The 12,563-nt window shown below is 45.8% G+C and overlaps 1 protein-coding gene across 2 annotated transcripts in view; it reads right to left on the reverse strand.

The window, feature by feature from the left end:
- Positions 1 to 12,563, reverse strand: part of MASP1 (MBL associated serine protease 1) — a 79,249-nt gene that overhangs the window by 33,987 nt on the left and 32,699 nt on the right. For both annotated transcript variants that reach the window (XM_075556191.1, XM_075556190.1), the window contains exons 3-8: positions 10,225 to 10,402; positions 7,477 to 7,608; positions 6,522 to 6,718; positions 3,812 to 3,959; positions 2,456 to 2,574; positions 1,680 to 1,758 (exon numbers count right to left, since the gene is read on the reverse strand). In XM_075556191.1, coding sequence (XP_075412306.1) covers positions 1,680 to 1,758; positions 2,456 to 2,574; positions 3,812 to 3,959; positions 6,522 to 6,718; positions 7,477 to 7,608; positions 10,225 to 10,402 — 853 coding nt within the window. The remainder of the gene's footprint in view (positions 1 to 1,679; positions 1,759 to 2,455; positions 2,575 to 3,811; positions 3,960 to 6,521; positions 6,719 to 7,476; positions 7,609 to 10,224; positions 10,403 to 12,563) is intronic.

The following is a 12,563-nucleotide window of genomic DNA, read 5'->3' on the forward strand; positions in this document are numbered from 1 at the left end:
CTCGAATTTGCCTCAACTGCTTGAGAGTGTTTCCCTTGGGTAGTTGATGTTGATCTCTCCCTACGGAATCCATAGATCCATAGGAGAAGGAGAAGGAAGGCACAACTCCAAAGTTCACACGCAAAAGTCATAGGGTGGACCCAACCCTAATGGCTGACTCCTCCCTTCTCCATCCTAAAGCAAATCCCCTCTCCCTTCGTGCCACCTTGTCTTTTCCCCTCTTCTTTCCTTATTCATTTTCTTGCTCCATCTTTCCCTGCCTTTCCTGTTATTAGTCCTCTTTTTACCTGATGTTGTAGATAATTGTCCAAAATTGGATTCCTTACAAGTCCAGCATTACCAGCACTTGGGCATGTGTAGGGGCTGGAACTTTGTGTTTTCACAAATGTATATGGATCATATGGACATATAGATTATTTGACAGACTCTAAATTTATATATGAGTTATATGGACTGCAAGCTTTAACGATTCATTGCTCTGGATAAATCTACTGCACAAGACTGCTTTAGAGTGTTGAAAAGAAAGGCAGTTACTTGGAAAGTGGAGATGACCCACGCCATAGGATTTTCTTTCTTTCTTTTTTTGTGTGTTTGTGTGTGTATGTTTTTTAATTTAATCATTTTATTGGGGGCTTGTACAACTCTTATCACAATCCATACATCCATCCATTATGTCAAGCATATTTGCACATTTGTTGCCATCATCATTCTCAAAACATTTGCTTTCTACTTGATCCCTTGGTATCAGCTCCTCAAGCCCTAGGTTTTTCAATGGCCTCATATGCAGGTGAAAACTGGACATTGAAGAAGGAAGACAAAATGGTGATACCATGGACTGCCAAAGGGCCAAACACATCTATCTTGGAAGAAGGACAACCAGAACTGCTTAGAGGCAAGGATGGTGAGATTTTTGTCTTACGTTCTTTGGATTATGTTGTCAGGAGAGACCAGCCCCTGGAGAAGGACATCATGCTTGGTAAAGTAGAGGCAGCGAAAATGAGGGAAGCCCTCAATGAGATGGATCGACATCGTGGCTGTACCACTGAGCTCAAGCATAAGAACAACCGTGAGGATGTCACAGTACCAGGCAGTATTTCGTTCTGTTGTGCACAGGGTCACTATAGGTCAGAATTGGCTCAATGGCACCTAACAACAAGTTACAAAATTACTGACATATATTATAGAGTATTAAAGCTAGCTCAACGCTTTTCTTTTTATCGTTGAGGTGAAGAATCTTATCTGTGGCCACAGAGAAGTTAGCGACAGAGCTGTGACAAGAACTCCAGGATCCAAGACCCAGTACAAAGCTGTGTCTTCTTCCTCACACAGGTGCACAGGGGTGACCCCATGGCCCTTCCTACCCAGGGGTAATCACGAGCTGTCCTAGAAGATTTAGTGGGTGAGGCTGTTGGTCCTGTAGAGAATGGCAAAATAACTCAGTTCCGGGCATAACCCTTCACACAGCGGAAGGAAGCCCGGCCTGGTCCTGTGACAGCCTCACCATGGGACTTCTGCCGGAGCTCACCGCTGTCTCCTGGACGGGCACGAACAAAGCTTCTCGATGCCAGGCCACAGTCTGCATCTGGAAGCTCTTAGCAAGTCCTCACCCTTGCTTGTTTCTGGGCAGAATCACACACACACACACACACACACACACACCAATCTAGTTTCTGTCTTACCTTGACAGGTAGGCATCTTGTTACTCCACGATCCATCCTTCAGACACTCAATCTGGAATGTGTCCATCTCCACGCCATCCTAGGGAGAAGCATGTAGAAGCTGTGAGAAGAAGGCAGTGGAGGAGGGCGCAGGCAGTTGCTTGTCAGCTCAAACTCTAAACCTGGCTGTCCTTTCATGGGATTGTCCAACCAGGAGCCTTCAAGGACACGATAATACAAAATACCAAAATAGATGCTGAAATCACATCCACTTCTCACAGCCCGGAGAGGAGGAAGAGGAGGAGGAGCGGTTTATAAGAAGGAATCAGGCAGTGATCTCTGAGGGAATTGCTGAGCCCTTAAACTTCATCTTTAGGGGTCTCAAAGCTAGAGCTCATCAGTGCCATCTGCCGGACATATTCATCAAAGACTGGTTTGAGTTTCAAAAATATATGGGTCAACAGAACCCGACAACCAGGACAAATCACCAGAGATTGCTGGACCACCCCTGGAGTTTCTGATTCAGGAGGTCTAGTGCGAGGCCCAAGGATTTGCATTTCTTGCCAGTTTCCAGGTGACAGCGATGCTGCCGCTCTACGGGTTACACTTGGAAAACAGCTGAGAGCGCATTTGGGACGCGTGCTTCTGATTTCCAGAAGATGTGAACTTCTGGAGCACATCGGTGATTGCTGGGAAGCTAGGAAACCCTGTGCCAGGCCTATGAGACGTTCCAGAGACCCAGCTTCCCCAGGAGGATCGGGAGAAATTCTTCTCATCTGCAGACTCAAGAGCTGTACCTTTAGCACTTTGTAGCCTGTGTCACAGCTGATGAGCACTTGGTCTTTGAAGAAATACTTGGCCTGCAGGGGCTCGATTTTCCCATGAACAGGAGGCTGCAACTCTGGGCACTCATTCCCTGATGGGGAGCAAATGAAGGGACAGTGAGTGAAAAGCCGGGGAAAGTCTCACAAGGGGAGAATTAGCCCATAAACAGGAGGTGGGACGAGATGGAGAAACGCCAGAACTTAGGTTGGGAGACCTGAACCTTCTAGGCCCTTCCAGGCATGTACTCTCTTCAACCTTCAGTAAGTCGGCATCCAACTAGGGCCCTTCATCTCCTTATTTTTAAAATGAGAATGGCTAGCTCCTTTCGTTAAAACTGAGGATGGGAAGGAGATTGAGTGCTTTTGAGTCTAACCCTTGTCTGTTGCTTCTTCTACAACATCCTCCTGAATAGGCACTGTGTACATCTGTTTCCCCCACTTCTACCTTCATACACGGACATCTCTGATGAAATGATTAGGGTTTCAATATTCAGTTAAAATGGTCTCCCTATAAATGGATATCATTTGCCTCTCATAATGATCCCAATGTTTCTTTTTCTCCAAGATCATTGTTCAAAGTGTCAGCAAGAGTGTGAATAGATGTGTCGGAATGGTCTAAATCTGACATGGTCCTCAGGCCAGGATCTCGCCAGATATTGTCGGCTGACAGGTGGCTGTTTCTGAGTACCTTGTTCTACCCTGTTCCCAGAACGAGATAGCAAATGTGATAGCACAGACAGAGCCAAAGTCCCAGGCTCTATGCACTGTGGGTTAGTTACGATGCGCTATGGTCTTTTTGTCACCCCTGCCCACCCTCTTCCTTGACTTACAGCAGACCCTTCGGGGGGAATGGTCATGTCAAGTTTGGGTCAGCGCTCAGAGCCTGGGGGAATGGAGAATGAGACCTGTGGGCCTTGCCAGTCTGGGTAGCCCACACGGAAGTTACAGCCCTAATGCAATGCGGCTCCCAGGCCCACAGCTAAATGGCAGCTCTGGACACAGAGAAGGCTGGAGCTCGACAGATGCTCTCAAGGCCTAGTGGATCCTAGCAGGAGGGGGTTCAAGAGACAACATTTTTTTTAAAGCTCCTCTTGTGCTTCTGAAGTACAAGACATTTTGAAAATTACTAGCTGAGTTCAATCCTTGCCTTCCCCAGCTCCCGCTTTAGGAGCGAGCCCGTGTAGAGACCTCGGTGCTCAGTGGGAGAGTTGGAGTGCTGTCAGGTCAACAGAGAAGCCCCAGGCCAGCACCCGTCCTCCCCCTCTCTCCCCTGGTCCCTGAGAGGGCTGAGCACAGTGGTAGCCACCCTGGAGGGGGAGCCCGTGTTACCTGCCGCTCTGTACGAGAGCCTCCAGCCCCGGTTCTCGCCCGAGTTATCACTGTGGAACACGATCTGGATGCTGTGACTCTGGGTATTGATGGGTCCTGGGGCTTTCTCTCCACAGAAGGGGCCTAGTACTTTTGAACCCACTTTAATCTATGAGGTAGAAGATAGAGAAAGAAGTACCACTTTGGAATGGCTACGGTGTCTTCTGCAGGACAGCCCTCCCCTCCACTGTCAGCTGGGGATTCCGGAAGCCTCGGTGTGGACCCATGGTCTTTGCCCACGTTGTTGGTAGGCGTTATCATCCACTAATCCAGTTTCATCCCCAATCTCCCATGTACACTTTACAATGGCTCCGGAAGTGGACAAGGCTGCCTACTAATTCTCTGCTAAGCAAAATATGAACACGTTGTAGTTCAGACAGGTGTAGATCCTGCTCAGGAGCACTAAGGAGACAACATTTCTCTTTCCCAAAACCAGCAGTTTCGTCAGGGGAGACTAACAAGAAATAAATAATTACAGGCTATGGTAAGGGTTATAGAAAGAATCAGTAGGACTGATATAACACCTCATGCATTTTGGATATTTATCACGCAGATAGTAAGACTTATATCGCTTACATTGTTCATCATGTACATAAATGACATGAGTAGAGTAACTGAGAGAGGTGGTCAGGGAAGACCTTTTTGAGGAAGTGGCAGTTTATGTAAAGATGAAGGTGAAAGGTGGAAAGACTGGTGAGTTTTAAGAGCAAAACCAAGAAGTTCATGTACTTGAATCCCAGGAGTATGGTAGGGGCGAGTCCTGGTACATCCTTGAAACAGTAGGCAAGGGGCACATGTGCAATGGAATTTACACCCAATTCCAAGTTCAATCTTCATCTAATCCAGGTTTTATAAGCTACATGAGGCTAGATGATGTAGGGCAAGAGTGGAAACGAGGAAGTGAATTGGGTGTTGACTAGGAGAGACTCTGGGTGGGATGGAGAGGAGGGAGATGAAGAGAAGGGCAAAGTTGACTCCCGGATCCACCTTTCTCAACTCCAGGCCTGGACCCTTCTCTTGCTTTCCACCCCTTTGTTTTTCATCTCTGAGGACCAGGTCTCTTTAACCCTCATTTGGGGACTTCCACAATCTTGGGCGACATCTTGTCTTGTCATCATCTCTCTTATGAAGAAGGGGAAAAAGTAAAGTCCCCAGAGGTTAAATCCTGGATAAGGCTCACATCTCCCAGGAGACGATGTGTGTAGGTGAAATGCTAAACTACTCTCATAACCTTCTCTCTCAGGACTACTTTATGATAATGTTAGTTCCATGGCAAAAGATATTTTGTGGATGTAATTAAAGGTACTAATCCAAAACTTTAGGGATAAGGCTATTTGTCTGATGGACCTAATCTAATAACACAAGCTCTTTAAAAGCACACTTTTCCCCAGCTAATAGTAGGGCAGGAAGTCAAACCTGAAATATAAGAGGAACTCAGTGGAGGGAGGTTCTTTTGCTGAGATGAAAGGAATCATGTGGCAGGACTTGCACTCACAACTAGCACTAGCACAACACTTCAATTCTATGACCACAGGAGCTGAACTTTGCCAACAACTTGAATGACCTTGGAAGCAGACTCTTCCACAAAGTCTCTAGAAAAGAGCCCAGTCTGACCAACACCTTGATTTTGGCCTTGTAAGACCCTAAGCAGAGATGCCAATCGATCTCACTTAGACTTCCGACACACAAAACTGTAAACTAATTTGTTGCCACTCAGCAACAGAAACAAGTGCTCCGTGCTTTCTGCTAGACCACTTGACATCAAGCTGTCTCTTAGCCACCTTATCCAAATATCGAGTGTGTAAGTTTTCTTTCATAGACTCTCAGATTTCTTTACCACTGCTGACAGACCCCCTCTTTGACAGTCGAATTATTTTTCCTCTCGGCCTCTAACTGCGCCTCTCCACCCCATTTGTGGACACTTTTTCCCCTGCCTTTGTTCTTAGTCTGTTGTGTTCTTCCATCTCTTTCCCAGGAGCTCCCTCCTGTTTCTGTGGCTCCCACACTGCCAGGTGCCTACCTTTAGCTCACACTCAGCGCGGCTCCGGAGATCACAGCTTCCTATTCAGATGTGCGCTCCATTTGGGTATTTCAGCCCATCACACTCCAAGGGTTGTGGATCTTATTTCTTACACAGCTAAAAATACCGTTTCCACCATCCTGACTAACCACAGCTCACATTCAAATTCACATTTCACCGACATCAACAGAATAATCACAAATTGAGTTACTCTTGGCCTAACCAGGACTACCTCATTTCTGGACCCAGCGCAGAGGAGAATGTGGCCCCTGTTATAAAGTTATGAAGAATGTCAAAGATGCAACAGCAGGTCATTCCGCTAAGCATTAACCCTTCTGAGCAGAGTCCTGGGCAACTGAATCAGGAATGCCCCCAGAGCTGCCTTACAGCAGATTTGAACCTAGAACCCTCTGCTTAAACTACCCTGATAGTCAAGCATCAAGTTTGATCACCTATGGGGAAGCTCTAGACAGGATCTCACTGAGCTGGTGGGTGTTATTTTTAATAACAACAACTTTCATAATTTTTTTCAAAGAAATTAGCTGTTCAGCTTCTTATCTAGGGAAGAAGTAAAGGCCCCAGAATATCAATTTCCTCGTCAGCAGCTAGGGTTTTCCAGTCTTGTTGGGGAAATGTTCATCGCAGACTTACCTTGATGTAATCGTAGGGGCAGGACACCTCGGGATGGTCTTCAATGTCAAAAATGTCCTCAAATTGCAGGCTGATCATGAAGCCCTCCTCTAGCTTGATGGCGTAGAAGCATTCAGAGCTCTTGGGGTAAGGGTTGGGGAAGTCTGGGCTGGTGATCACGCCGGTCCTCTGGGTAAAGAGGTTGTCACTGCATTCCACTGTGGGAGACACACCAGAGCAAGATGACACACCAGAGCCATCTTTCCTTACCTGCTACTCGATCTGGTTTTCCCAGTGGCCTCAGGAAACCAGCCAGGAAGGAATCAATGCTACATTTTCCATATCTGGAAAAGTGAGGGGAAGTGTTTTGTCCATGGTCATAGACACACTTATTCATATTCACACTCTAGACTCAGACTCAGGCTTTCTGGTTCTCTCTCCGGGGTTCCCTTTATCTGGTGTGATGATTTGTCTCATCAGATTCTCTGATACTACTCAGGGGTGATGAAAAAATGAAAACCGAGAGAGCGAGAGAGTGAGAGAGCGAGCGAACTTGCTGTCTCTCTGCTTGTCCTCCCTTTGGACTAAGGTGTTCCGTGAGTTATGAAACTTTAAGGAGCCCTAGGAAAGAAGAAACTGTTGTGTGAGGCATAGTTCAGAGTTCGGAGAGAGAAGACTGGGGAACCCAGCTTTTCCTTTAACTTGAACGAGCTAATGACCTAGAGTAGGAGAGGAGGTAAGCCTGGGGGACCAAAAGGGGCCACTTGGCCAGAGTTTTGTTTTCTCATGCTGTCCTATGGTAACTTGAGTCCAGGATCACAGCTACATGGGAATTGTAGCATCTTCATCCATGAGGTATCTCAGGTCTATATCTATGGATTGCATTTTAATTATTGCTATGACTTGTGAGCTCTCTCTACTCCCGTTGGGACGATGTGCACATAAGGTAGTGTATGGACTGACTGCCCGGTCCTACCTCGGCAGGTCCTGTTGTCCGTGTGGAGGAGGTAGCCAAAGCGGCAGGAGCAATAGTAGCCGCCAATGTAGTTATGGCAGTAGTGGTCACAGGACAGCTCCTCATCCTCCCTCTCCGTGCACTCGTCCACATCTGCAGGGGAAGGAGAGTCCCTCCGTCATTAATACATAGGATGCCCAAACAGTCAACAGTTATAGACGCTGCCCATGGGGTGGCCACTGCGCTGGGAAATACACAGATTCTTGCATTGATTCCTCACATACAGCCCAAGGGCAGCAGTTATCTCACCTCTACAAGTGGAGAAACTAGAGCTAATGAAGGTAAGGCAACTAATCCAAGGTTGTAGAGAATCAGGTTTGAACCCAAGCTACTATGGGGGCGCTATGCCCCTAGCAGCTATAAGAACGGCTGTGTGCTCAAAGGCCCTGCCACTGTCCCCATCCTGTAAATGAAAAACGCAGATACAGAGGCATGAAGTAATTGATTCAAAGTTACAGTTACGTAGTAAGTGGCTGAGTTAGAATTCAAATCACGGTGGGTTCACTCCTGAGTGTGGGCTCTTAACAACTACTCCATGATGCCTTTCTCTCTATTTCTAAGTGCTTAATAGGTGCCAGGCTTATCCTTGGCATTTGGGGAAACAAAGATAAAAAGGTACATCTTCTCAAACCCAAGTTTTAAAATCTGCAACCATTTTGAACATATTTCTCAAAAAAGAAAATACAGAAAAAAAAAAGAAAATACAGAACATCTCAAAACATGATACTCCACATCATTGATGGTCAGGGAAATGCAAATTAATACTACAATGAGGTACCACTACCCCAAACAAATCAAACCAAACTCACTGCCTTTGAGTTGATGCTGACTCATAACAACCCTAGAGGACAGCTAGAACTTCCCTGTGAGTTTCTAAAACGGCAACTCTTTGGGGAAGTGGAAAGCCCAGTCTTTCTCTTGTGGAGTGGCTGGTGGTTTTGAACTTCGACCACTGTGCCACCAGAGCTCCAGTGGTGCCACTGCACACCCACCAAAATGGCTAAGTATTGAGACAATGAGTGTTGTAGAGAGACCAGAACTCTCTTGCACTGATGGTGGGATAAAAATGGTATGAACACTTTGAGAAAGGTTGATAATTTCTTAAGAAATGAAATATTCCAATATAATTACCATGGAGGACCATTCACTCTACTTTCATCATATCAAGATTCAGTTCTATACAGTCTTCAAGACTGGGATCAACTTCAAGAGCTAACTTACCCACAATAGTGTGTATTAAGCTTCCAGTGGAAATGAAATTATATGTCCCCCAAAAGGACTCATACAAAAAGGTTAATAGTAGCTGTATTCATGATCTCTTCAAAATGGAATATACTGCATTATTACCAATGTGTTTCCTCTGTGTTCATTTACATGAAACCAGAAGATTAGCACAACGGATCTTTACTCACTGCCATCGAGTCAATGCCAACTCAGAGCAGCCCTCAGGGGGAGTAGAATTGCCTCTTTGGAGTTCCAAGGCTGTACATCTTTATGGAAATACGAGGTTTCATCGTTCCCCTGAGAAGTGACTGTGGGTTCAAACTGCTGACCTGTGACCCACAGTCCATGTCATTTTGGGATTTAGTGAACAAATATTGAACTCTAGTTAATGATGGACATCAGTATGTAGAAGGAAGTGCACTGACAGAGGGGCAAATGGACAGAGACGGGGTAAATAAAGGATAGCAGAAATAAATGGTAGCATCTACATGGCGAGTATTCCAGTGTCATCAGTTCTCATAGTGCTGGGGAAAAGGAGGCAACTCTGGCCCTTTAGGAGATCATAGCAGTCAGGACACTGAGGTGTCAAAGCCTTCATTTGCATCTCCCCTCACAACCTACGGGCATCATTGCACACGGGACCCTCCAACAACTCTGCGAGGAGGCAAGGACCCATGGATTTATTCTTACACCACATAGAAAAGAATACATTTTGAGACCAGCTAAATGATTGGTCCAAGCTCATACAGCAAGTAACAGCAGAACCTATCAGCGGGGACTCTCTTCCCAGCACTGCCTCTCCTTCTCAACAGCATGCTGCTGCTCAGAACAAGCTCATGGTGAAAATCAATGGTGATGCAGGGAGGGAGGGAGAGAGAGAGGGGCGAAACTGTCTCTATTGGAGAAGCAAAGAACAGAACCTCCGAGCCGTGGTGAATTTTAATCTGATCTTGAAGAATATGTCGAACAGAGTCAAGATGTGATCAAAGTAGAGTGCAAAAACATCCCGATGCTGGACAGATTCTTCAGAGAGGTGGTGGGAGAGCTCAGAGCAAATGTGGGGAGTAAAGACTATTTTAGTCTGGCTGGAAAGTAGCAGAATTTGTGTTTTTGAAGAGAGGTATAAATAGCTAAATTGGCAAAGAGGCGAGCCTGGATTGTGGAGGACTTTGAGTGACAAGTGAAGAAGCACAGAGCTTGGAACTGGAATGGTGGAGCCTAGAGGGGAGGGATCATGGAGAGGTGCAGTGATTAAAGACTCTTATGGACAACTGCCTCCTTCCTGGCTCTTTACGAGACAGAGAGAGAGAGAGAGAGAGAGAGAGAGAGAGAGAGAGAGAGAGAGAGAAGTAAATGTGGGGAGAGAAGGAAGGCATGAGGAAGAGGAGGAGGAGGAGGAGGAGGAGGAGGAGGAGGAGGAGGAGGAGGAGGAGAGACAGAGAGGGAGGGAGGGACAAAGGGACAAAGTACTCACTTCTAACTTACCCACAGCCATGTAGTGGGCATCAAAGCCCGTGAATCGTTCCTCATTGGAGAAATCGGATCGGAAAGTGATGGACATGAAGGAGCCAGGGGAGAGCACTGGTTCTTGGCCAGGAGTCTGCTCTGTGTCCGTTGTCTCTCTGCCACAGAAGCTGACCAACACCTGGTCTTCAGTTTCTACCTTTGGAATCAAAGGGAAAGGGAACAGGATGAATAGCTTCCCGAGAGAGCTTTGTCTCCAAGAGGGAAATGGATGGAGCCTGGTCAGGAGTACAACAGGCAGCTTGGGAAACCCAAAGAAAGGGGATTGGGATTTTCAAGACACATTACAGGTTAAGTCAATGCCACCTTCGGTCACTATTTCACTTAATTGTTTTAGTACCATCATAAGTGGCTTGACATTTTTCATTCTTGTTGACTGTCAACTGGTTTCTCTGTTGGAAATAATTCAATGCTAAAATGAAAAAGAAGTTAATTGGCTTCATAGATGGGCTACGAGTCATGGTTAGGGGTTCGCAGATTCAGTTCAAGCGCATAAGGACCCTATGTAAAATGGAATGGAGCACTCCCCATTCCTATACGGTCCTCACAACTCTCATGTTTGACCCCATTGCTGCAATTCATCTGGTTGAGTCTTTCTCCTTTTTATGAACCCTTAATTTTACCAAGGACTATGTTTTTTTTTTCCTCCAGGAATTGTTCTTTCATGACAACATCGAGTCCAAAATATATGAGACTTTGTCTCACCATCCTTACTTCCAATGAGCATTCTGGCTATACTTTTTCCAAGACAGATTTATTTGCTCTTTTGGCAGTTTATAGTACTTTCAATGATCATCACCAACGTAATAACACAAATGCACCAATTCTTTTGTGATCTTCCTTATTGTGATAGTTAGGTTTATTGTGCCAACGAGGGCAAAGAGATAAAGGGCTCTGCAAGGCCCGCTCCCGTCTCTCTTACTCTCTGGTGATCAGTGTGCTGGAGTGTGATGCTGCTTTAGCTGCTTCTCTGCCTCGACCTGTAAGCTCCACTACCTGTGGGCCAGGCCAACCCATGGATCGTGTCACTAGAACTTGAGGCTCTTTTAAGACCTACTTCACCACACTGCTGGTGCATACATCGCTTGAGCTTGAGGCTGGTGGATCTGTTGCCTTGCATTGTTTGAGATGGATATCCTTTCCAGGCCTGCTTTGCTAAGCCCCTTAGCTACTGATTGTTGCTGGCCCACCCTGCTGTTTGCTGCCTGCAGACAAACTCTGCCTGCCTTGCCTCAGGGAGGACTCAGCTGTCTGCTTCCTTGACCTTGGACCTGGCAACCCAAAAGTTCCAATATATTTACTGTTCCATGAAAGTGACTTGAACTGAGAGCCCTCTGTACTGCTGGGTGGACTAATTAGCTGTTGTTTTTCCTTCTCTCCGTATAAGCTTATGCTCTGAAGTATATGTAATCATAAGTGTTGTGGTTTTGTTTCTCAAGAGAACCCTGGCGAGCACACATTCATTGTCCAATTTTACACGATTCTGAGGCGATTGTCAATACTAGAGTTGGAATCAGGTGCATCTTCTTCTTCAAGGTAACATATTTTGCTCTCCCAAACTTTAAAGAAGTCTTGTGCAGAAGATTTGCCGAATGCAAGACATTGTTTGATTTCTTGATTGCTGCTTCCATAGCTGTTGACTGTGGACCCCAATGAAATGAAATACTTGATAATGTCAATCTTTTCTCCATTTATCATGATGTTGTCCATTGGTCCAGTTGCAAGGACTCTAGAGAGTTGCAATGCATACTGACAGCCGCAGTCTTTGACTTGCATCCGCAAGGACTTCAGGTGCTTTTCACCCAGCCAGCAAGCTGTGCCTTCTGCATTTCATAGGTTGTTAATGAGCCTCCCCCAAACCCTGTTGCTGTATTCTTCATCATAGCCCATCTTCTTGAATTATTCGCTCAGCATGGTGCTTGAATAAGTATGGTGAAAGGATATAACCCTGACACACAACATTCTTGATTCTAAACCATGCAGTATTTTCCTGTTCTGTTAGAACGACTGCCTCTTGGCCTATGTTCAGGCTCTGCATGAGCACAGGTAAGAGTTCTGGAATTCCAAGTCTTGACAATGCTATCCATAGTTTGTTATGATACATAGAACTGCATGATTTTGCATAGTCAATAAAGTGAAAGTTGCTATCTTTCTGCTTTAGGTCAAGGCCCATATGATATCAGCAACGATATTCTTATTTCCACATCCTTTTCTGAATCTCAGGATGAAGATTGAGCTTTCTAGTCTCAAAAAGAGTTACAATCTAGGAAAACCCAGGAGCAGTTCTACCCTGTCCTGTA

This window comes from Tenrec ecaudatus, chromosome 8 (genome assembly GCF_050624435.1).
Source record: "Tenrec ecaudatus isolate mTenEca1 chromosome 8, mTenEca1.hap1, whole genome shotgun sequence".
Taxonomy (NCBI): Eukaryota; Metazoa; Chordata; class Mammalia; order Afrosoricida; family Tenrecidae; genus Tenrec; species Tenrec ecaudatus.